General features: G+C 39.3%; 1 protein-coding gene across 7 annotated transcripts in view; it reads right to left on the minus strand.

The window, feature by feature from the left end:
• Positions 1 to 24,882, minus strand: part of fndc3ba (fibronectin type III domain containing 3Ba) — a 99,271-nt gene that overhangs the window by 23,127 nt on the left and 51,262 nt on the right. For 5 of the 7 annotated variants that reach the window (XM_086049190.1, XM_086049191.1, XM_086049194.1 and 2 more), the window contains exons 4-17: positions 22,607 to 22,683; positions 19,828 to 20,059; positions 19,563 to 19,731; positions 18,607 to 18,737; positions 7,847 to 7,905; positions 6,531 to 6,682; positions 5,903 to 5,962; positions 5,671 to 5,815; positions 4,959 to 5,012; positions 4,747 to 4,871; positions 3,912 to 4,086; positions 3,733 to 3,819; positions 2,473 to 2,608; positions 1,744 to 1,815 (exon numbers count right to left, since the gene is read on the minus strand). In XM_086049190.1, the coding sequence (XP_085905316.1) occupies positions 1,744 to 1,815; positions 2,473 to 2,608; positions 3,733 to 3,819; positions 3,912 to 4,086; positions 4,747 to 4,871; positions 4,959 to 5,012; positions 5,671 to 5,815; positions 5,903 to 5,962; positions 6,531 to 6,682; positions 7,847 to 7,905; positions 18,607 to 18,737; positions 19,563 to 19,731; positions 19,828 to 20,059; positions 22,607 to 22,683 (1,674 nt within the window). Of the gene's footprint in view, positions 1 to 1,743; positions 1,816 to 2,472; positions 2,609 to 3,732; positions 3,820 to 3,911; positions 4,087 to 4,746; positions 4,872 to 4,958; positions 5,013 to 5,670; positions 5,816 to 5,902; positions 5,963 to 6,530; positions 6,683 to 7,846; positions 7,906 to 18,606; positions 18,738 to 19,562; positions 19,732 to 19,827; positions 20,060 to 22,606; positions 22,684 to 24,882 lie in introns of those variants that run through there. The other 2 variants (XM_086049196.1, XM_086049197.1) reach the window with 2 other exon arrangements.

The following is a 24,882-nucleotide window of genomic DNA, read 5'->3' on the forward strand; positions in this document are numbered from 1 at the left end:
TTTGGTTAACGCATCAAATACGAAGTGCACGAGAATTGTCAGCGCGAGTCCACAAGGCTTGAAGAATTTTTTCTTTATGACAACAGAACGCCCATGATTCCGTGAACCTTTATAGATGATGTTCATTTGGAGCATATGGCAAAAGGAACGTTGCTTTATGACAAAAGAAAGATTCCGTCTGATTCTGTATTTCTTTATAGATGATGTTTTAGCACGTGAAAAAATGTACTAGCAGATTCATAGGTGCCCTCACGTCGAACGTTTTAGCTTTGAAAACATGAACTATACACCTCACACTACGGATATCAATAAATGCTAAAGAAACAGATTTAAAAACAAAAATACATTTTTTGTTTTTGTAATTCTGACATCACTTTAGAACGTTTTTGATTGCACATATGCCAGAATGTTTTTTTTGAAAGCATTTCAGCAATGGATATCTGAAAAGGACAACAAAAATGTCCAAAGACCTTCAATTCCTGAACAATTTATCCACAGGAAAGAACTTCAAAACCGAACAACTCTGTTTCTTAATTTTCATATTTCCTTGAGGAATGTTTGTTGGCTTGTAAGGCTACATTTTGGTCAATAAACTTTTGTACAAAAAATATATATATACAATTATATAAAACACATTCTCCAGCAAAGATGTGGCCATACTGATTTCTTGCAAGAGCCTCGACTTGTTAGCTTGCTAGCTTGACTTGTCTTTTTGACATTTTGGCTTGTCACAGTTTTTATTGCCATTACATAGTTGCGATCAACATCAACACAACACCATCCCGAAACCATATTCAATGGCTAATTTGGGACGGCGAGAAACCGCTAGTTACTTATGGCGTCATTGTATGACACGGCACAAGTCTGCGGCATTCCCAGCTAGCAGCTACTAGCTGCTAGCAAAGAGTGCCTGGCTAGGCTAATTTGTAATTCACTCTCCATGTATAAAGGAAAAAGGATATGCCTTAAATGGCACTTTCAGGTCTTTTCCATTCACGGTCCATGAATAAAATAAGAAAGTATCCTGCCTTATATTCCTCTTAAAGTTGTGTTCCGAAAATCTAAATGGCCGTATTTGACCTTTTGAGTTGGATGTTTTTTTTCTAACGGGCTATGGGCTGTTTTATGAAATAAATGAAGTAACAAAGCAACTGTGCCACCCATGCCACGCCGCCCTGAGTGCTGTCACCAACATTTCTAAGATCCGAAATACTCCAATTTTGTCAAACACTGTCTTTTTTATTGTTGCGTTTCTGCCCTAATCATCAAAATTGAAACATATTATTGAAATAAATGGACTTCCCCTCGATATTGACATTGTTTTGCCACCCACCTGTATAACAGACTGCCCTGTAGAGTCGTGATATTATCATATACATTCATTAATTCTATATATTAATTTTGACTTCCAAGTGGTCTCGAATGTCAACGTGAACTAGCGAAGCTCACCAACACGGCGCTAAACAAACCAACTGAATCAGGATGTATGCCGCTCATTTTTGTACTTGAACCAAGCGCATTTTTAGGAGCTCTCGTCTTTTTGCCATCGGTTTGTGATTTCGTGTTTGGATACATGTTAAAAAACACAAAAGACCGTCCAGCAGCATATGATGAACAGAAGCAGTTTGGGATTGAATGAGTGCAGCCCCAATTAAAGCATTTTCCTTTCATTTGCAGCCATTAGCACACAAATGAAAAAAAAAAAGGAGAATAAAATTTTTTTTAAAAATAGAACATTTGTACCTTCTGAGCATCCCTCGCTAATCTCCAACAAATACGTGAGCGCTTCGGAGCCGCCGTTGTCCTGCGGGGGATCTGACAGAACGAGAACAGTAAGACAAACAACTTAAGGACAATTTAATTTAGCTGCGAGCCGTCATGCTCTTGCATTGGACAACAAGATACTTCTCGTTTGAATTGACAACGAGACTGGTAACCCGACAATATTTGTAAAAATAATACTTTCAAGTTATAAAATCATTTAGGTGTATATTTTTTTTTCCATCTGAAATTGCCATTTTAAATTGAATTTTTTTTAATGTAACCATTTTTGGTCATCTAAATGGGGCAGTGAGAAATACTTACAGTATACGGCAGTACAACCGTGTAGTTTCAAACTTTTAATTATAAATATGAGAAAAATAAATGAATAAATAAAACACGTTGCGCAATTACAAAAATGTCAAAAGGAATCATTTCCGGGCATTCAAATTTTGAATTTCCAGTTATCGTAATGAATTTAATTCTCAATAATGGAAAACGTTTCCATTAAATATAATCAAAAGTATGGCTCGGGGGGGAAAAAAAAAGTTAATCAAATCGAACACAAAAATACGTCAACACAAAATTCAAACAAGCAAACCTATCCGATTACTCGATTAGCCGATAAGATCCAATATTACAAAGCGCCATCGCTGTCTTATTTTATTTTTGTATTTGAAGTCATGTAACCCAAACTGAAGGAAGCCTCACCCCATGTGACGGTGAGGGCGTAAGGCGTGGACGCCACGACGCACGGCGTGGACGGCGGTCCCGGCTTGTCGGGATTGGTGGTGCACACCAGCACCTCGCTGGGACTGCTCTTGCCTTCCATGTTTGACGCAATCAGCTGCGTGGGCGAACAACAGGAAGGTTAGGTGTCAGGTGACGGGGACCGGGGCGGATAATAACGTGAATATAATGGGAATTTCCATGTAAATGGTGCTTTTATATGCGCTGGGGTATGTGGAGGTGTCATTACGTGTGATTACGAAACAACATATATGCGCTGACGCGGTACGCAGAACATTTTTGTCTATCATGCAGAGGAACGTGTAATAGTGTCATTTTCAGTCAATTGTCGCACTGCAAAACGCTGGCCACAAGGATACGATGTCATAGTCGTACCGTACGTTTGACTGAACGGCTCACAAATGGGGAAATTGCGGCGCAAACACGGATCACAACCTGATGACGAACGTACACATTACACAGGGGAGCCAAAAACATTTTAAGGATAAAGATATTGTATAAAAACAAAAACAAACATCGATTTTATGATTAGGAAGGAACAAAGATAGGAACGGCAATGGTTGAATAAAACCATTTTCACAATGGAAAGAAATCCAAGTTAAAATGAATGCGTTTTTGAGTGAAAACATTTGATACATTTAAAAAACAAAAGCAGCATTTAAGTGGAAGTCAATGCAAACATTTTTTTTTTCAAGAATATGTTCTATGCAAGCCCACTAGTTGAAACAGGACATTCTGATAAATATTGTGGAATAAGTGTTAATCCACTGGTTTTTAGCCATCTCTGGGGAGCGGCCATTTTGTCGTCTGTCGAGCGAAAATGACATCACGACTGCTCACAACGACCAATCACGGCTCAGATTCAGCAAACAGGTCAGCCGTGATTGGTCGTTGTAAGCAGTTGTGATGTCATTTTCAGTCGACAAGAGACAAAATGGCCGCCCCCAGAGACGGCTAAAAACGAGTGCATTTTGCTGCTTGACTTATATTCCACAAACGCAAAAATTAATCAGAATGCCGTGTTTCAACTAGTGGGCCGGCTGCGAACACATTCTTGGAAAAAATATGTTTGGGTTGACTTCCGCCCTAAAAGCAAATGCAAAATTCGATTACAAATATCAACTGGACCTAAAGAAAATGCATTTTTTTTGGACACAAAACGTCAAGCGTCGGTTTTCAGTTGAACCAATTTCTTGCAGTTTCTGCGTGAAAGCGACTCACCCTGAATTTATACTGCGTGCTCCTCTTCAGGCCTTGTACAGTACAGGTCAAGTTTTCTCCAGTGTACTTCGGGTGAAAGTCAGCTCCCTGGGAGAGGTTCGATAGCGCAGCGTTAGCACGCGCGTTAGCACGCGCGTTAGCGTGTAGCCGCAATGAACAAAGGCGGACGGGCCACTCACGCTGTTGTCCTCCTGGATCTCCAGGGTGTATTTGAGCTGCTCCTCGCTGGGGCTGCCCTCTGGTCGCCCCCATTCCAGGGTCACCCAGGACACGCCGGCCCTCACCAGACGCGGCGCCAGAGGCAGTGAGGGCAGCGTGCCCATGGTGTAGAAAACCGCCTCGGAGCTGAAGCCGCTGCGGAACGGGGGAGGGGAAAAAAAAAAAAAAAAAAAAGGTTATCTATTTATAGTATTATTGTTTATCTTTAAATAGGTTTATGGGGAAGACAAATCATTAGGTACGCCTGAGAAAATTGTCATTGAATTGAAACAAATGTCTGTCTATCTATTCCCAATAAAAATGTCAAATTTGGGAGAAAAAAAAAAATCTTATAAAGGCTTACAAACCAAATTAAAATAAATATTGAGATAAATTGTGAAAAAAAAAATCTTTTCGCAGGTTTTTTTCCGACAAAAGTCAAATTTAGTTTTTAAAATGCATAATTCCTGTTTTAAAAAACAATTTCCATTGAAACCAATGCGTTATTCACAATTAAAAATATCAATTTAGCTAAGGCATCAAATTTAAAAAAATAAAATAAAAAAAGGCCTATTTTCCATTTCTGTTAAAACATCAATGCATTGTGGTTTTAAAAAAGTACTTTCCTTTTAAAAACATTTCCATTGAAAACAACATTCACAAACTTTTTTTTGTTGCCATTTTTAAGATCAACATTTTGAGAAGCAAATGCATTTTTCACATTCACACAAAAAAAAAAAGCATAGCAAAGCGTACTACATTTTTGCCAACTTTTAAAATTAATGTTAATGTCGCTTTTTTTTTAGTCGCGGTTACCTTGTGCCGACGTCGTTGTGCGCCGCCACCCTGAAGGTGTAAGCGCAGGCGGGGAACAGCCGCGTCAGCTTACAGTGTCGCTGGCTCCCGAAGTAACATTCCCGGAAAACGCTGTTCTTCTTCCCCTGCGGCGGCGGCCCAACACACAAATGAGCAAAGAATTCAATACCCATAATCAATTGGAAAAGAAATTCAGCGCAATTTTCACTCACCTCATCCCACTCGAGCAGGTAGTTTGTGATTTTGGATCCGTTGTCGCCTGGCGGCTGAACGTGGCCGAACGATAAATGGATTAGACATCCTGAAATTTGTCACTTTAAAAAACTTTTTTTTTAAGCTTGACTGTCCAATGAAAAGCCTGTCAACCAGTACTTTATTAAGACTAATTCATTTTTCTGATAAAGTTGCAAAATTGGCGTTCTTTTTCTTTTGGAATGTACACGAATCCCTAACAGAAAAAAAAAAAAAAAAAGGCATCCGTGTTTGCACAGTGTCTTTCGTTTTCCTCCCTCCTGCGCCGTACACAACTGCTCACCCCTCCCTTTCTGCTCGCCGACAATCTCCCCCCAGAAAAAAAAATACAAAATACAATTTAGTGACAACAAAAATTTTCTTTGCAAAAAAAAATTTAAAATACAATTTTGTGAAAACAAAAATTTTCTTTGCAAAAAAAAAAAATTTATAAATACAATTTAGTGAAAACAAAAATTTTCTTTGCAAAAAAAAAAAAGTAAAAATACAATTTAGTGAAAACAAAAATTTTCTTTGCAAAAAAAAAGAAATGTAAAAATACAATTTAGTGAAAACAAACATTTTCTTTGCAAAAAAAAAAAAAAATGTGATAAATTTTAGCGACAGATGCCGGTCACTGGACAGCGATGCAATATCGACGGCATGGAAATCGTTTGCCCAAAACTTGCTTACCTTCCACTGTAAAGTGAGGGTGCTTTTGGTGCGGTGGGAAAGCTTGGGGGCGAGCGGCACGTCGGGAACGCTGACGCTGCAGTGCGTGGTGAAGGCGCACGTGTCGGAGCAGGAGCCGCGCACCGAGTTGTACGTGGCGCACACCCTGCCGCCAAAGGTCACAGAGGTCGACTCAAGAGACGGCAAAAAGTTTGGGTTGTTCTTCAAAAGTGAGGAGATGGGGGGCACGTACCGTACGTGGTAGTCGGTCGCCGGCCTTAAATCTTTGAGATGATACTCCAGCTCTTCACCACTTTGAAACACCAACAAAAATGGATATCAATCCAACAATCAATTTCTTCAAATCATTAAAAAAATGTTGCCAATAAAAAAATGGCAAATTGGCATTATTTTTCCATAAAAAATTATCAAATTGAAATGTTGTTACAAGTCATTTTTTTTAAATGTCAAATGTATTTCAAATAAATGCATTTTTCCATTATGGAACGTCAAATGTGGTTCAAATGTCCTCTTCCAAGACAAATGCCAAATTTCGTTCAAACATATTTGGTTTTTTATCCCCAAATTATGTAATTTATTTTTAAAAAAATCATTGAAGTTTTTCAAGAAAAAACCTCAAATGTAATTAAAACAGCTTTTAATAAAACTGTTACATTTAGTCACATTGTTTCCCGATGAAAACATTTAATTTAGTTCATAAAAATTTCAAACAAAATTAAGTCTTTATGATAAAAAAAAATATATATATACAATTTAAGTGGCACATTTGTTTTTTGCTTATTTACTTTCAGTTTTTTACAAATTAAATACATCAACCTTTCCATTAAACACATACAATTTGGTCAAAAAGAAAAAAATACCTGTAGATGAGGCGAAACTTCCCGTCTCGCCCTTTATCCGAGAGGGAAACCTCGTAGGAGCACGCCACGGGCATGCCGTTGCTGTGCCGGCTCGCCAGGCCTGCGGGGGGCGCCCAAGACAGGCGCACGGCTCGGGGCTGCAGATTGGACACCTACAAAGAAACATGCACACGCGTTAAAAGGACAAATATTACGGCCGGGTTCGGAATCCTTCACTCATTCCCTAATCACTAACCCATTTGAGGTTTACTGTTCAACAAAAACGCATTCACATAGCATATTTAACCAAATATCAAATAACGGTCCAAGGAAAGTCCAGTAGCCTTTTGCTAACACACAATCCAAGGCGCCATTGACAGGCTATTGAAACTAGCGTGGGTAGTTCTAAAGCATTAAACAAATTACAAGATATGTATATATTCTTTATCCTCTGCAAGAAAGGACTAATATTACTGTGGCTTACTGAGCAATGCGTACAACAATAAATATATAAATTACAGGCAGAATATTTAACTATTTTATCATATTTCGTCCTTTACAACAGAGAAGAAAAAAAATCTGATGACTTTTTCGGAGGGAATCATTTCAAACCTTTGTCTCATGTGGTGACGTGTAAATTAATAAATAAATAAAGACAAATTGGCCGATTTTTGCAGATTTTAAAAGAGCCAATATTGGCCGATCAAATCGGTCAGACGATTAATCGGTCGGGCCGCGGACAGAAAACAGAAGACGACGGCATTTTTGGTTTGCTGCAGGTGGATGATTTGATTTTGACTTTACTTTCATGAATATGAGGAGAAGTCAAATGATTTTTTTTTTCAGTCTTTTTTTCAGAGCCCCAAATTGTTTTGGTACATGCAGAAATAAAACTGTGTTCCCTGTAGCAGTTAATTGGTTTCATAAATGCAACACTATAGTTTTTTTGTTGTATATATACAGGCAAAAAATATATACATGCAGTGTCTTCTTCACTTTAGAGATCAAAAGGCTTTTGTGGCTCCCAGTTTTTTTTTGTTTTTTGGTCATAGTATATTTAAGATTGCTGACCCCTGGGTTGAGGGAAAGGATGGGCAGATGCTGCTCTCGTGTGGCCACTTTGAGTACTGCTACAGTCTCATTTGGGGGGGCGAGCCAACTGTGCAGTCTTTTTTCCATCTTATAAGCATCTGATTTTCATGTTAGCCACAGCGACAGGACGGAAACATGGAAAAAACATCATGCGCCAGCAAAGAAAGCATGAGACAAGGAGCTGATTGATGAACGTGTGCGTGCGTGTGTGTACATAGGAAAGGGGAAAAGGTGTGCGCACCAACCTGTGGTTTGTCGATTGTAGACAGCATGTCTTGAACACGTTTCGTCTCCGAGTCATGATCTGGAGAAGAAAAAAAAAAAGACATATTTTATAAATACAGATCACATGTGTGCTTTTTTTTTTTTTTTTTTACAAGTCGCAAGTGTTTATTCATATTTTTAGACCCCATAAAAAGAAAATAGCATCTTAAAACATATTTGCTAAAACAAAAAAAAACAAAAAAAGCTACAGGGTTATCTTGCCATGATATAAAAAGTATGCAATGTAAATAGAATAGAATATAACATAATATAATAACATATCTTTAAAATATGCATGAATGTTAGCCATGTACTAAATGTATTGGTAATAAAGTATAAATGTGAAAAGAAATGTTAAATGTCATGACAGAAAAATTATTATTCACAATTTTGTTGATTGGTTGGAAATAGATGACTAAATAGGCTCAATATTACAATTATTTAAGATTTTTACATTTCAGGTGTTAATTTATTACAAAGAAAACTGATTTGTTTTATTAAACCCAATTCAATATTTTTAACAGTCATTAAACTAATGAAAATGAAAAGTTAAAAGGATTTCATTTTGTACAGATTTTATTTTAAGAGGAAACCGTTAATTATTTGACTTTATTTCTTCAAGCAATGGACATCTGAACACAAACAGTGCAGCAGCATGTTTCGACCTAACAATACTCACAAGCACATTCTTTATCCTCTGCGAAGAATGACTAATATCACTGCTGTACCGAGAATCCGAGAGAGGAGCTGAGTCTCCATACGGTATGTCTGTCTAATACCTATTTATTCTTGTCACCAAAAAAAACCCTCCTTATATCAAATTTTCTCAGAGAGACGACAAAGCGCTAAAAGGTAAGCTAACGTTAGCATGCTTGTTCACTTAAGAGCATTCAAGGTGCTCTCGAGCTGGCTGGGTTGGGGCTTTACGTGGAAATGCGTGCGCACACGTGCGTGCGGTCGCCAGACTGGGGGGGACCCCGACTGCCCCCCCCCCCCATCATCGCTCTCCACACGGGGTCCCCCAAATTGTAGCTTTTTCCGCCTGCTTTCTCCATCTGAGTTCAGCCGACTGTAAATCACAATATGTGTGCGTGTGTGTGTGTGTTTGTTTGCGGAGGAGCCCGGGGCGACACGTATGAGTCATGGCAACCGTGATGTCATGGAAGCACAACCTCAACTTGACCTCCCTCTGTGTGTGTGTGCGCGTGTGTGTGTTCTAAGAAGTTACAGCAGAGCTACTGTATGCACTTCACCTGTTGAACTCTACACACGTTAACACATTGCGTTGACGACAAATTTGTGGTAGCTATAGCTGAAAATGAATAGCCTTCTCGGTTTGATGCAGATTAATCACGTGTGCAAGGTTCAAGATGCAAATTGTGGAAAAAAAAATATATTATTGACTTCATTTAGGTAAAAGTCAGTCTTTATAATGAATGCACCCCGTATATATGTTGATAACTGTTTTTTAAACCATAACCATTAACGTCTAGAATTTTTTGGAGGCTGATACCAATATCGATATTTGGCATAATAAAATTTAAATTCCAATAACCGATTAATCGGCCAATTAATAAAAATAAAAAAATATAATAAAATTATTTCTTGGTTGGTAGCTTAAGATTTACACTACACAAAAAAGATATGAATTACGGGCGGATCTTTGACTGTACTTTCTGTCTTTCAGTATTTGTTTACCATTACAACAGAGAGAAAAATCGGCAAAAATCTTTGCCGATTTTATTAGGGGTGTGGGGGTGTATTTTAAAGCCATGATCTTTGTCTTATATTGTAATGTGTTACTGTGTGAAAAAAAGAAATAAAAGAAAACTTGTGCCTTTGTTTTTTTTAAAGAGCCGATAGCAGCCGGCCGATTAATCGGTTGGGGCCTAGTAAATATACACCTAACAACATTATGCTACCGAATAAGCAGAGAAAAAACACACACGTAAACAAAGTCTCCCCGTAACGACCTGCGCTTCATTTAGCTCCTCCCCCGACATGCAGTGATACTCCCGCATACTTCCTTGGCACCAATTACCACTCTCCTTTTAGGCATTACAGAAAATACACAAATAAGTGAGGATAGGTTGCACAGAAAAAAAACGCGATTAGGTAAATTTGTGAATACGCCCAGTTGAGTTCAGATACAACAATAAATAAATTTTAAAAAATTATCAATAGGGCTCTGGCTTTGATCTAAAAAATTTCCAATTAAGATGCAGTGGTTTCAAGAAAAACACAAACATGTTGAGTGCTCCGACTTGTGGTCGTTGAGGCCAGCTGCTAAACTCTTTCATACGGACAAGAACCACAAGCAGCCCGACACACACACACACACACACACACACACACACACACACACACCCACACACACAACTGTGTTTATGTGCTGCCCACACTTCCTCTTGCCCGCCTGACCTCACATCCTGTTTGAGTGTAAGACGATAAGCGAGGACAGACGTTGGCAGTAGGAAAATGGGAAAAAGATGAAGGTTTGGGAACTAGGGAAGAGGGATAGAAATTTAAAAAAAAAAAAAAAGGGCTCAGGGGAAGCGTGGGCCAGACGAGACGGAAAACAACGGCATGGCATCAAAGGACAGCAGCCGGATGATATGGGCGGCGGGAATTCCAAACACCACATGCTCCACTGAACATCTTCCCCCCACGAAATGGCGATATTAAGGAAGGACGGAAATTTTTTTTTTAATTATTATTCCTTTTTTTTTTTTTTAGCATCAGTACAGCGAAACCTCGATTTAACCGATGCGGGATTCAACGCACAGACAAAAAGTCAACTCAAAAGGCCCTTTCTAAAGTAGTCATTAAAAGTTTAGAAGCTGCAGAATTGACCGCAGTTCGCCACAGGGCCAGTGGACGGCGCTGTGGTGCCATCAACAGAGTCGGGTTGCGCTGCGCTTGCCATAGATAAGACGAATTAATACTGCACTGTATGTCAATTGTAGACAATGACATCATCGCGCCATGATGCTTTTTTTTTTAATTATTTTTTTACTTTCCCCCCCCCCCCATAGCATTAATGAGTCATTCACTAATATCTCACGCAGCAGCTGACTTCCAAACGACATGTGGCCAACCTGCCGCGTACTGACTCCTGCACTCAGGAGGAAATAAAAAAAAAAAAAAAAGGAAGAATTAAAAAAAAAAACATCTTTACTTGGAAGATGGACACACCATCACGCAGGAATGACACTGATGCCAATGACATCCTGTCTGTGGCTTTCACATTTTGCTCTGTTTGTGTGTATGCATTCAAAAAAAAAAAAAAAAAAAAAAAAAAACGAAGAAGAAGAAGAGGAGGTCACATTCCTGCAGAATGACGGCCTGCGGCTCCGGCTTGCATTCTGTCTGAGCCCGGGACAGAAAAAGACCTTTAAGGCCTGGAAGGGGAGGGGGAGGGGGAGAAAAAAAATGTGAAAAATGCAGCTGAGGGTGCACGCACGCACACGCGCACACAACACACACGCAGCCTGTGGAAAGAAATGCGATGCGATAGTCATCTTTGGAGGTCTCTAATCAACCGAGAGCAAATGCACTCAGCTGAGAGGAAGGAGGGATGAGCAAAAAAAAAAAAAAAAAAAAAAAAAAAAAAAGACTAAACGTGTCATTGCCTGCATGGTGTGCACTCCATGTGTTCAACAGCTGGCTTGCACACACAAACAAATACAAACACGCAAGCACGCACGCACACACCTGCAACGCCGGTTGTCATGGTGAAGGTTTGCTACTCATGAGGACGTTTGGGGAAGACATTTTTTCCAGACCCGATTATTCCGATTAATATATATTAATGAAATATAGTCATATATATATATTTTTTAAAATATTTCATCCTTCCTTACCTGATTTATTTGAGCACATACAAGAAAAGAGAGGATTTCATATTTCTTTAACAACATTATAATTTGTTTTTTTTATCATAACAGTTTTGCCCCCTCCTTATTTAATAACATATACATTTAAAAAATAATCCCAAGATTTGGAAAATTCAAATTACACAAGTATACACATTTTTTTTTTACAGTTAATGTCAATTCAATACTTGGAAATGTTTGCACATTTATTATCACATTTTTCTTTTACAACGTAATACAATGTATTTCTATATTATTCTCATTATATTACTCATAACGTAGAGAACAATACTACATTTTTATTGATATTATTGTTCCACCTTTGATTAGTTTTTATACTTTTTACAATTACATTTATTTTTTAATAGCTGAACTTTGTATTTTCTCCAATTTTTTAACAACATTAAGGCTATATTCTATATTAATATACATCTTATTTTATTTTAAAAATATAGTAATTGTGTATTTCTACAGTACATGTGTTTCTATACATATATAAATATATATACATATGTATATACATGTTTATATACACGCATATATCTATGTATAGATAGATATGTATAGAAACAATTTTATACTTCCATATATTAGCATTTTTCCTTCAGTAACATTCCTTTTTTCATGTTTTATCCCAAATTCCATTAAGCATGAATTGTTATTCTACCATTTACAACAAAAACATACCAGTATAAGATAATTTTTCAGTCGACATGGCTGCAAGTTGTGGATGGGCGCTCGAGATCCACGCAAAAATAATCCGCCGTCGCCGACTTGTTTTCGTGCACGCATCGCATCCCTTCCGTTCCCCGCCCTGATCGACTTCCTCCCAATAAGTGTCCGTTTCTCCTCGTACGTGGAGGGACTGCCGGAGTTGGGTTCCCCCGGAACCCTGACCCCATCCGACCCTGCTCAGCCCGGGCCGAATTATGTAAGAGCGGGTGCAAGGTGATCCCCCAGAAAGAAGCAGTTGAAATGCGCAGACAGAAAAGTCTTGACAGATAGATCGGCGGAATTATTACAGTTAATTTCTGCAACCAACAAATTTAAGCAGCTACGTTGTTAGCAAATCATTTCAGTGAACAATTCACCCCCAAAAAGTCCATTGCTGTTCCCAGCTGAAGTTTTCTGCCAAACTAAGCAGAAAATGTACACTGAAAACAAACAACCGACTTTGCTTTAGGAGTGCCGATGCTAGCTTCATGCTAACACATAATGCAAAACCGACGGGCTAAAAACATTGACGGGCTCACATTTACATTTATCAGTAGCCGCGGTATTGTAACCCTTTATGAAACGTCTATTTAAACCCAAATGGTGGAGCAACACATGCAGACAGCCAATATAACAATATTCACAGGTATATATTCTTTATCCTCTGAAAAAAACCTACTTTTTTTAAACATGTTTAAACTCTTTATGGTTGCATTTCTATAAATAGTCCACCCAAAACTATGATCCCAAAACATGTCATCATTTACTCATTTTAAATCATCAAATAGCAACAATTAGCCTTGACATAAAAGGCTTACAATAATTCACGACAAGCGCCACCCGGCACAGTCGAAATGAAGAAAACCACTATAAAATAATCCGCCGCTGCAAAAAAAAAAAAAAAAGGAGCCGGCATGCTCAGGCACATGCAACAGCGATGTAGGCGTCATATGATTAATGCGATGGATCCTCTCGCCAGTTGTTCGTGACAACCGCCACCTTGCGTAAGAGAAATAAACAGGATGCTTTGAAATAAAACACAGTCCCAAAAAAAGAACAACAAAAAAAAAAAAAATCCACGGGATTTCCTCACACGCACGCAACTCAGCTGCAGTACCCTTTGACACGGGCCGCTTGCACCGTGATTGGCAGGCACAGCCGTCCTCATATGACCTCACACATGATGTCATCATTTTCCCTTCATATTTCTCACGTCGTCCGTGTCATTTCTTCCTACGTCCCTCCAACTCCTCCGCATCGCCCTATTTGGAAGCCGTGGGAAGCGGCGAGAACTCGGCCCGGGATGAGATTATCGCCATGGCAATGCACATCCAAACAAGGAAGGGGGAAAGAATGGGGGCGGGGGTGGGGGCTCAACGGGGAGGGGGGCGTTTGGATGTTAATATGGAAGCATGAGTCATGATTTGGTCAAAAGGTGAGTGCAGCTAATGAAGATGCCATCACAGAAATGCATTTTTTCCCCCCCCTCTCACTGCACCAGGGTCACTTTGCTGCAAAGTTAACCAATCAACGTCAGTAGCCCAAAAGCGTCCATTTTTTTTTTTTTTTTTTGTATTCAATGTTGGTTTGAATGTGGAAAAATGATCAAAACAAATAAAAAGTTCATCCTTCCTGTTTAGAATGGGATCGGATATCTACAGTGCCCTCTATAATTACATCGGTTCTTTAGCGTCGAATATATAAATATATAAATATATATATATATTTTTTTTTTTTCTTCTACCAAGTAAATAATACATGACCAAAACTCCTGTTTGCACAATCATCCAGCGACCTGGAGAAAAGTTGAGAATTGTCACTTTTATTTCATGATGCTTACATCTAGATGTGTTAAAGCAACTCAGGACACAGAAACTTTTGTTTGAAGAAAAGTGGAAGGTCTTAGACCGGCTCAATCAATCAATCAATCAATCAATCAATGCATTTTATTTTTTTAAGAGGAAGGGAGGAACCGACATGAACTGAAAGGTGCTGCAGTAAAGGCCTGGAAATGAAGAGAGCAACAGTCTGGTCAAGTCAATTGCTCGCAGGCTTGATTGAAAGTCAGAGTTATGATATGTTACTGAAATAAAGGTCATTTAATTAAAATTAAAAAAAAAAAAAAAAAGTGGGTGGCTCCAAACAAATGGTGCTCAAACATATTTTTTTCAAGAATCTGTTCTATGCAAGCCCACGAGTTGAATCAAGGCATTCTGATTCATTTGGCGTTTGTGGAATAAGAGCTAAGCAGCCAAATGCACCCGTTTTTCGCCATCTCCGGGGGCGGCCATTTTGTAACTTCCGTCGACTGAAAATGACATCACACCTGCTCAGGCAACTAATAACCGCTGACCTGTTTTCTGAATCTGAGTCGTGATTGGTCGTTGTGAGCAGGTGTGATGTCATTTTCAGTCGACGGAAGTGACAAAATGGCCGCCCCCGGAGATGGCGAAAAACGGGTGGATTTGGCTGCTTAACTCATATTCATCAACTAGTGGGTCTGCTGGGAACATATTCTAGAAAAAAAAAAGTGTTTGGGTTGATTTCCCTCTTTTAACACATCTAGATAATAAAAAAAAATAATAATAAAAAAATAATAATAAAAGCTGCAATCGTCAACTTTTGTCTCATATTTATCTTTTGGCGGGAAACCCAAATGTCTTCAGTACACAACAAAGGATTTGACCTTGCTGTTCCAATGTCGACTCTCCGAAAGCAGCTCGTCGGTGGCGAAGGGGGGGGTGACATCTGCTTTTCGCCTGCGCTCGCACGCCTCGCGCTAACTTGGCGACGGAGCCGGACGGTTTCTGCCGGAAGGCCGGTTTCTAGGAATCTGCGGTGGACGGTGCGGAAGCAAAGACGGAGGAAGACGAGCGGGAGGGAGGGAGATGCCGGGAGGAGTGGCGGGCCCACATCTGTTTCTGCTTGGTTGGTTTCTGAGAGGCGGGGAAGGCGGGGTCTTCGCTGAGCTGGCTTTTAACGCTGGGGGGGCGGGGTAGGGGGGCGGAGCTAGGCTGCCAAGTTGGCAACAACCGTCCATGGGCATCATGGGCAGAATGCAAACTTTTGTGTTCCTTCAAGGCTGTTTGATTTTTTTTTTTTTTTTTTTTTTTTTAAACAGACGGATGTACCAGGTCATTTTTAGACGAGGTGAGAAAGAAGAAAAGTAAAAGTCAGAATGTGATGTAAAATATTTGAAATTATTAAAAAAAATTAAAAAAAGCTCATTCATTCTCATGTTAATTAATTTACTTATAAATAATGAACCACTTATTTAGTTAATGAGATTTTGTAAAATTAAAATTTTGTTTTTTCTTGTACCATCTACAATAAACACAAAATTTTGAAATTAATCGATTTTCACAACATTTTAAGGTACATGTGTATTTTATCTTTTCATTTATTTATAATAGAACATAGAACAGTTTAATAAAATAAAACATTGAATACATATAAATTAGATTTTGATTGACTGTTTAATAGAAAACAATATTTAATAAAATACATTTTTGAATCTACCTGCAAAATGTATTTTTATGTTATTTTTTCCATTTATATTGCATAAATAAACCAATTACTTCACAAAATAAAATGAAATGTATGCACGTTTGTTTTTTTATATCTTGCATTTTATTATTTAGAATGAACAAATCAACCAATTAATACAACTTATTTCAATCTATATACGTGTAGTTGTTTCTTTAAAGCCTTAAACTATGTAATAACACAAAAATAATTTAAAAAATTATGTAAATGTGTTCTATTTTATCATTTACAAGACACAAATTAAGCGATTATTAAGTAAAACTTATTTTAAATGCATATGTAAATTGTCGAATTTAATATCTTATTTCATTATTTTATTTATTATTATAAAGCAATTAAGAATAATAAAACATTAAATTGACTGATATTTTATCATTTACAATAAAAAATACAAATCATTTAGATAATAAAATAAAATGTTGAAATGAAGTGTAAAATTGTTCATTCTAATTCAAATATTTTTCCTTTTTTTTTTTTTTTTAAATAAACCAATTATTTCATGAGACGTGCTTTTTTTTTTAAATTGTGTTTCACTAATTTTAAGAAAAACAAATAATGCAACAATGTAAATGCTTGGTGGGCCATATTATATATATTTTTTTAATGTCCCAGCTCCTCTCGCCTCCAACCTACTGTTAACTCCCCCATGCTTTGATTGCTTTCCAGCAAGTTCACTTACATGAGCGTGTGCGTCCGTGCGTGTGCCCGATCCCCATCATGTCCCTGAGACCCAGCCGGGCCGAGACAGCTGAGGGCACGCCAAGACGTCGCGTCGTCGACGTGTGCGCCTTCCCCGACTCACAAGCAGAGTTGTCAATCTCCCCCTGTTAGGCCCGCCCCCTGCGCGTGTGCGTGTGCGTGTGTCTTCTTCCCACGTGTAAAGACAGACGGTGTGTGGGTACGCTGGCGTGCAGGTTTGAATGAAAGCTAGCATTTAAAGGGCCGGTACACTCACGAAGAGATCATGTCTCGATTTTACTCCATTTGGTGACGTCTCTTTTTTTTTTTTTTTTCCATGTCTTCCCGATTGCCTGCAAACTGACCACATTTTGTAAGCACCTGTATCCTGTAAATGTGTCTCAAAGATGACCCCCCCCCCTCCCCACACACACACACACACACACCAACAACCCGTTCTATGGTTCGGTTGTTACCTGTCCGGCCGCACGCAGTTTGTCCAAATGAAATCATTCAAATCCCGTCCGTTCCCCATTTGTTCTGGTGACCCCCAGGGCTCTTTCTTGGGCCCCCCTCCGCCTCAGCTCTATCAACTACATCCTAGCTCTTGGCAATATTTTCCGTAAGCTCAACTTGAACTTTCACTTTCACGTGTCATCGCGGATGACACGCAGCTCGACCTCTCCGCCGAACCCACTGCCGCTCTTCCTCCTTTGCTTCTTTGAACTTAAACATCGGTTCTCATCCAACTTTCCACAACTCAACAGGAATAAAACCAAAATCCTACCGATAGTTCCGAAGTCCAGTATAGCCAAAATTTACGGATTTAACCAAATACCCGATTACATTCAAATTGCAAACCCTAATATATATATATATATATTATACATATATATATATATATTATACATATATATATACATATATATATATATATTATACATATATATATATATACATATATATATATATATATATATATTATACATATATATATATATATATATATATATATATATATATATATATATATATATATATATAATACACTATATTGTCGCACTCTTTTTCTCATTTTCTTATTTTGACCTGAATCATGTTTCCGCGTTACAGAAATATATATATATATATTACAGCTTCCATTTCAATTTTAGTAATTGTTCCGCCCAACTTCAAATGAAAAGCTTTCAAGCAAAAATGTAACTGGCTAAAAGATGAAAGCAGTTATTCATTTTACTCAAGCGGCTTTTAGAATGAGTATGGTCCCAAACATCAAATGACATTTGTGTGTACATGTGTGTGAGTGAGTGTCTGTGTGTGTGTGATAACACAGAGTTGCCGTATCTCCATGACACAAAGTTTCCTTCATCCAGCCGGACTCCACAGGTATGCACAACCGCCATTGAAGCCCCCGCCCCCTCCCCACCCCGAACCCTCCTCCACCAACAAGGCGCGTATTGTGGCTGCGGGTAAAGCGATAGCGCTCCGGGACGGCCTCAGCTATGCGGCTAGCCAGACAAACCTTCTTTTTTTTTTTTTTTTCCCCCACCCAGGGATGCATTCAACCATTCTAGAAAGAAAAGGTGCGTTTCATGTCGTCAAAGGGCCGTTCCAAGTCGGGTCACTGAGGTTATTCCTCTGTCACACCACAAGTCGGTCACACGCATACAGGTGACTCAACTCCCTCTTCGCAACAAGCAGCAGTTAGCTGCTCGGTCATTTTCAAAACAATTCTTTTTCAAAAGAGGCTTCAAGTTGTTTTGACACTCTCAGCTTGAGGTCGCGCTCAAGCTAAACATCAAACAAAGAGAATGAAGCTTTGCGTCCTCCCGAATAGGCAAATTTGACATGTCTGTAAACAATGCGCGAACCGATAACGTGTCAGTTTTTCATCCGGCAAATGTTACGACCAAATGCTTTCGTCCTACCTTGCGTGTGCGCCTCCGGTTCACCGTTCCGCGGACTGCTGCGTAATCGCCTCTCCGGTTTCTTGCCGCCTGGACTGCCGACTCCGCCGCCCGATCCTACCGACCCGAGCGATGGTGCATGGGACTTGCTGCTATTTAAAAACATATGCAGTGTATATATATATATATATATATATTAGTTATACAGAATTTGCATGATAGCAGTTATCAGAAGGCAGCAAGAGACTCTCACAATATGTAGTATTGTTTTTTTTCATTTAGTGTTGGACTTTTATTTTGAAACTAATATTTTTCAAATACTTTCAATTCACAATTGTCCACAATATTCATACTGTATAATAATTTGTTTTGCTTAAAATATTTTATTTGTTAAAAAAAAATGGTGAAAAATATAAAAAATATTGTATGCAGTACTTACACTGTCATGGTAATTATAATATTGATATAATATTTGTTCTTTTTATTATACAGTCCACATTGGCCTGCTATGATTATTTTTTACAAATGTATCAAATATTTGGGAATGTGAAATTGTGCTAAAAAGTCTTCGCACTGGCCGGCATTCCCCAAAACAACCGTTTTCAGAAACAAAAAATCCAGCGACAGTGGACCCACCAATTTTTTACCCAAGGCATTGAAATGCATTGGGGATTTTTTTTTTTTTTTTTTTTTTTTTTAAATTAACCAAAAAGATTCTTTAAAAAATGCTGATAAACCTCCAATGTGTTTTACACACAAAAAAACGATTAGGTTATTATAGCCTTGCGATTGACAAATATTCAATTTATTAAAAAAACTAACACTAAAACTAATAAAAACGAACCTAACATTTTTGAAAAAACAAAAACGCAATAAATAAATAAAAAATAAAATAAATAAATACGTCAATAAAAAAAGAAATAAAAGGAGAGAGAAAAAAAAGTAACGATTAATAAAAAACCTAAAAGCGCGCTCACCTGTAACCGTTGTGGGCCGTCCCCAGGCTGCCTTTATAGAGCGTAGAGGGCGGCGAGTTGAGCCGGTTCTGTCGCTCCAATTGCCTCTGTTCCTTGATCTTCTTGGGCTGCGGCTTGCCGTACGTCTCCTCTCGGATGAAGTTGGACATGCCGTACACCGGGATGATTTCTGGGGAGGGAGAGCGCGAGCGAGTTAGCGGCGCTCGCCAGCCAGCGCCCCCCGCCGCCCCGTTCCTTATCACGTGCTCGCTCGGGACGTGGCTACCTGGGTCGCCGTACATGGGGGGGAGGTGGTGTTGGTAGTACTGGTGGTGGCTCAGCTCGCCGGGGCTGACGGGCGGGTAGAACGAGTGGGAGTTGGGGATGAAGTGGGGGTGGGCCAGGTAGGGGGGCAGGTGGTGCGTGGGCGACAAAGCAGGGGAGTAGGAGGGGGGGTAGCACTCCGGAGACTGGGGGGTCACCACCACCCGGCGCACCCCGGTGGTATCTTCCAGGACCTGCGGCGGAAACGCATGGACGTCAACGTTCTGATATCAGACGTCAATCAATCTTTTTCAACAAATTTTATGGATAATAATAATAATAATAATAATAATAATAATAATAATAATAATAATAATCGATTGCTGATTTTTTTCAACATTTATTTGACTTATTTTGTTGCGCATATCAGTCTATTTTATTCATATTGATTTCATCATTTTGCTTTTGATTCAACTGCTTGAGTGGTATTTTTTTATATTGTATTATTTTATTTATTCTAGTTGTAATATAAGACTATTGTATCACAATAAACACTACAGAATTACAAATAACTTCGTGAAATGGGCTTTTCTGCATTGATTTGTATCAATTCTAATGGAAAATATTTCTAAATGAAATCACTGTTTATTTTTCACATTCATTTCGGATGAAGGAAAATGACGTCGTAAAATTGAAGTATTAACATTGTCGTGACATTTTTCCAGGGTGTTATAATTCATTATTTTGTTTTCAATTTCGATTCTTTCACAATGAAAAAAAAGTGCAAGATTACAACCCATTAACCGAGTTTCTTAAAGTGATTTTAAACTTACTTTTTGTGTTTTGTTTTTTTTTTAATTGTTTTGTTTTGGATGTATTTTGAATGGAGTTTTCTTGCTTTTAATTGCGCCTCCTGTGCAAGTCCCTGCTGTGTGTGTGTGCAAACGTTGAAATAGTTGTTGTTCCATATCAGTCACACTCATGCATACACATTGCAGCTATTGAGGCACTTCCAACAGGCCGCGCATTCCTGGCCGGGAGCAAAACAACACCCCCCCCCCCCCCCTGCGGAGAGGGGGGAGCCATCCCAACAACACAGCAACAATATCATCACACGTGCAAACACACTGAAAATCTCAAAACAAACACATTGAAAAGGGGAGCCAGAATATGAGTGTGTACGCTCCGGCCAATATGGATTTTTTTTTTTTAGGGCCATGCCAATTCCGAAATTTGGCAGAATAAAATTCTGATAGCCGATTAATCAGCCGATTAATTAAAAAAATATATCATGAATAAAAGAACTTTTTTTTTGGGTCCCTTAACACAACATTAAAAGTATGAATTATAGGCAGAATATTTGACTTTTAATACCATGGTCCTTAATTATTTGTTCAACTGTACAACAGGGAGAAAAATCTACAAAAATTTGCTGATTTTTGCCAATTTTTTTGGGGGGGGGGGGTGAATTTCATTACCTTTGCCTAATGTTATAATGTGCGCAAAAAAGCGGCAGATTTTTTTCCCCCCCCGTTTCAAATGATCAGCCTATTCAATCAGCTGGCCGATTCGCCGATTAATCGGTCCGCCCCGAGTAAAAGTGGGTGAAATAAAACAAGACGAACCCCACTCTGTACAAACCCCCCCCCCCCCTCCGGCACGCGCACCCCCCTTCTCCGGCTCAGTGTTTACAGAGGCCGAAGTCCCGGCGTGACTACATGTGGACCTGACCTCACGCAATATTTACTGCTAATACACACACAAATAGCTGAAAGGTACACACACACCCCATGACAACCCTTTTGCGTAGCAAAAAAAAAAAAAAAAAATCATCTGTCAATCACACCCTGTGTGCGTGCATGCGTGTGTGTGTCCCCTATCAGGCCTGTTTATGTAAGCGTGACAGTGTTTCCCGCTCACACTCGGCCCACCCACGCACGCACACACAAGGCAAGCCAATGACCTGGCTATCAGCGGCCCAAATGCAGACCACACACTCGACTTAACTGACCCTCCCGCTAGAGTTTGCTTACGTAAATGGCATTTGTTTGCAGGTAATCAGACATTCTGTACATCCCTCGTCACTGAGCAAACAAAGGGGGCGGACCCCCGTTGCGTTGACTGTACGACGGCGGGCGCTTATCGTAACAGAACGCGCTCGCAACAAATTCCCCAGAGGTGGCATTTGAAGGCCGATGAAGTCGGACAATTCGAAGACTCCTTCATACGTGGCCTTTTTCCAATCGTGTTGGCAGAACACGCTGACGATTGCAGCTTTTATTATTATTTTTTTATTATCTAGATGTGTTAAAAGAGGGAAATCAACCCAAACACTTTTTTTTTTCTAGAATATGTTCCCAGCAGACCCACTAGTTGATGAATATGAGTTAAGCAGCCAAATCCAGCCGTTTTTCGCCATCTCCGGGGGCGGCCATTTTGTCACTTCCGTCGACTGAAAATGACATCACACCTGCTCACAACGACCAATCACGGCTCAGATTCAGAAAACAGGTCAGCGGTTATTAGTCGTTGTGAGTAACGTAGCCGAGTAACGCAGCCGGCGTCCCGTTGCGGCGGTGTGCCTCAAGGGTCCGTGCTCGGCCCTGGGCTTTTTCTGACATTGATTGAGAAACAATGTTGCAATTTCTTAGTGTTGAGATTTTTGCGTATGATGCCAAACTTTTGACGATTGCGCTTCATGGTAAGTAGTACAGCTCCCAAAGCCCCCGGCCCCCGCCCCAATATCCATGGCAATTTATGAGAGGAGACAATGGGGCACAAGAAAAGAGGAGCTGGCACACCTGTGAGATGTATCCTGGTGGCACGTGGATTGGCGGGATGGAGCCGTTTGGGGACATCATGGGGACCTCGGCAGGACCTGCAAAAAGATAAACATTGACTCAACTAAGCAAAGATTGACACTCGTTAGTCACTACTGACATTGACTGATAAAAACGTAACGCCCGTGTTTTTTATTTCATTGCAAACCTTTAATAATTAATTCAGCCTCGGCGAAGGCATGCGCTGTACGAATCGACTTTTAACCTTCCCGGCCACTCCCACACGGCAGAAGGCGCAGCATGCCGGAACAATCATAACATTTTCTGTTTAGCTGTGCGTGTGTGCGCGCATCATTTTGTATAATTTTCTCCCAAGATATTTCTATTTAATTACCTGCTACTTCAAAGTTGGATACACTCACACAGCAAACTTTTGTGAACAGTGCGCTCCATCGCCCAAACACTTAATTCCAGTCTTTCAAAAGATAACATTAGCCAGTTAGCTTCTCCTTCTTTCCCTCTGTTAATTACTCCTCGTAAATCCCTCCGTGAGAACGATACTTGTAAGAAGCGTAGCTTATTGGCCGCCACGGAGGCTGCGATTACTGACTCAGCGAAACCGCCAATTGTTTCGCCCGAGTGGTGTAGCTAGCAAAAAGTCCAGTGCTAGCATTGCTAGCACTGGACTTGCCATATGGAAGCTTCTGTCCATCAAATCAACCTTCCTCTGCCCTTTGTTAATATTCGCCGATTGTTATATATCGTCGTATCGCTCAGCTCGATGTCGCACAATGATGTCCGAGTGGCTTCCAAGTCGATTTACGGATTCGTGTGGAGTCTGCAGTATCCGGGCAAAAAAAAAAAAAAAAAAGGTTCGAGCACTGCCGCTGTATTCGAGTCCTATGAGAAACAAAAAAACGGCGCAAGGATTTAATAGAAGGAACAGATTTAAAACTATGTGGACTTTTCCGTCGTTGCCTGAACACACGGACTAGCTCCTCCTCCAATATTCTGTGCGACGGAGGCTGCTAAAGTCATCGGGAAGCAGTCGGGAACGCTGAAGGGAATAAATCACGACGGGAATGCAGACGCCGAAGGCAACCCAAATTTGGTGGGGTTTTTAAAGCAATGAATGTGGGCGGGTCCTGGACAGGTAGGAAACAAAGGGGGAGCCGAGAAGTGTTTTTCATCAAAGCATTTAATGCCATTATGACTTCACTACTGCCTTAGTGTAGGTTAGCAATGGAATACGGCGCCGTTCCGATTTATTGCAAAATCCGGATTGAGGCCCAGGAATTCACATCAAGTCTGACGATTCTCACTGCATCGCATATTTCTTTGGAGTATTTAGAAAAGTCCCCATCTGAACTTTTCAAGAAAATTTTGTGAAACATTTTTGCAAATTTACCTAAAACCTTACACGAATTTACCAAAAACGTTCCGAAAATTTACAAAAAAATGTTTAATTTTCTTATTTAAATCTACAACTAAAATAAAAAAAAGTTTCTCCACCACATTTCAAGCTTAGTTCCCCATATAGAACACATTAGATAAGATAAGTGACATTTTGTGGCCATATTTTATGCAGTAGTGATTTAATTTGACTATCTTCATTCTTGTGCATGCAGTTGTTTTTTTCATCCTTAGTTTCTTAAGTTGCCCTCAAATGCAACGCGTAAGCAAGTGTAGTTAGATTTCGTCGCTTTCTTGTGAAAAACACTGATGTCCATTTTTTTTTTTTCAATTTTCTAATTTTTTCGTGAATGGCGTGCCCGAGTTACAGACATTGCATTAATGTGAAAATTGCATCTTTTTTTGCAAAAATGGACAGAAGTGTTTTTCACAGAACACATGAAATATGATACGTTGCGGCTGAATGATTTAGAAAAATATCAATTTGAGAATTTAGTCTCTCCATATTGTGGCTGTGATATATGCGACTTTTTTTCTGAGATATGCGATTTTTTTTTCAAGGTCCGTTTCCCATGTTTTTTCAAAATCATTTCATTTATTTGTACAGACACAAGCAAATAACTTATCTGCATTTCAATAATCAAGATAGATTTTTTTTCTAAACAAATACTTTGTCTTCTGTAGACGCTGTATAATAAGCGACTAAAATATGCATACAGGTATAAAAATAAAGCCGTACCAACCAACTCAAATGAAGCAAAGTTTTTGGGGTTTTTTTTTCCAAAATGCAGCCTCTGTGATTCAAAAATCAAATGTCGATTTGACTCGATGAATTGTTCATCCCCAATACACATTTTCTGATTTGCTCTTAAATGCTATAAAAG

The sequence above is a fragment of the Filicampus tigris genome, chromosome 13, assembly GCF_054856515.1.
Source record: "Filicampus tigris isolate MCC_2025a chromosome 13, RoL_Ftig_1.0, whole genome shotgun sequence".
Classification (NCBI taxonomy): domain Eukaryota; kingdom Metazoa; phylum Chordata; class Actinopteri; order Syngnathiformes; family Syngnathidae; genus Filicampus; species Filicampus tigris.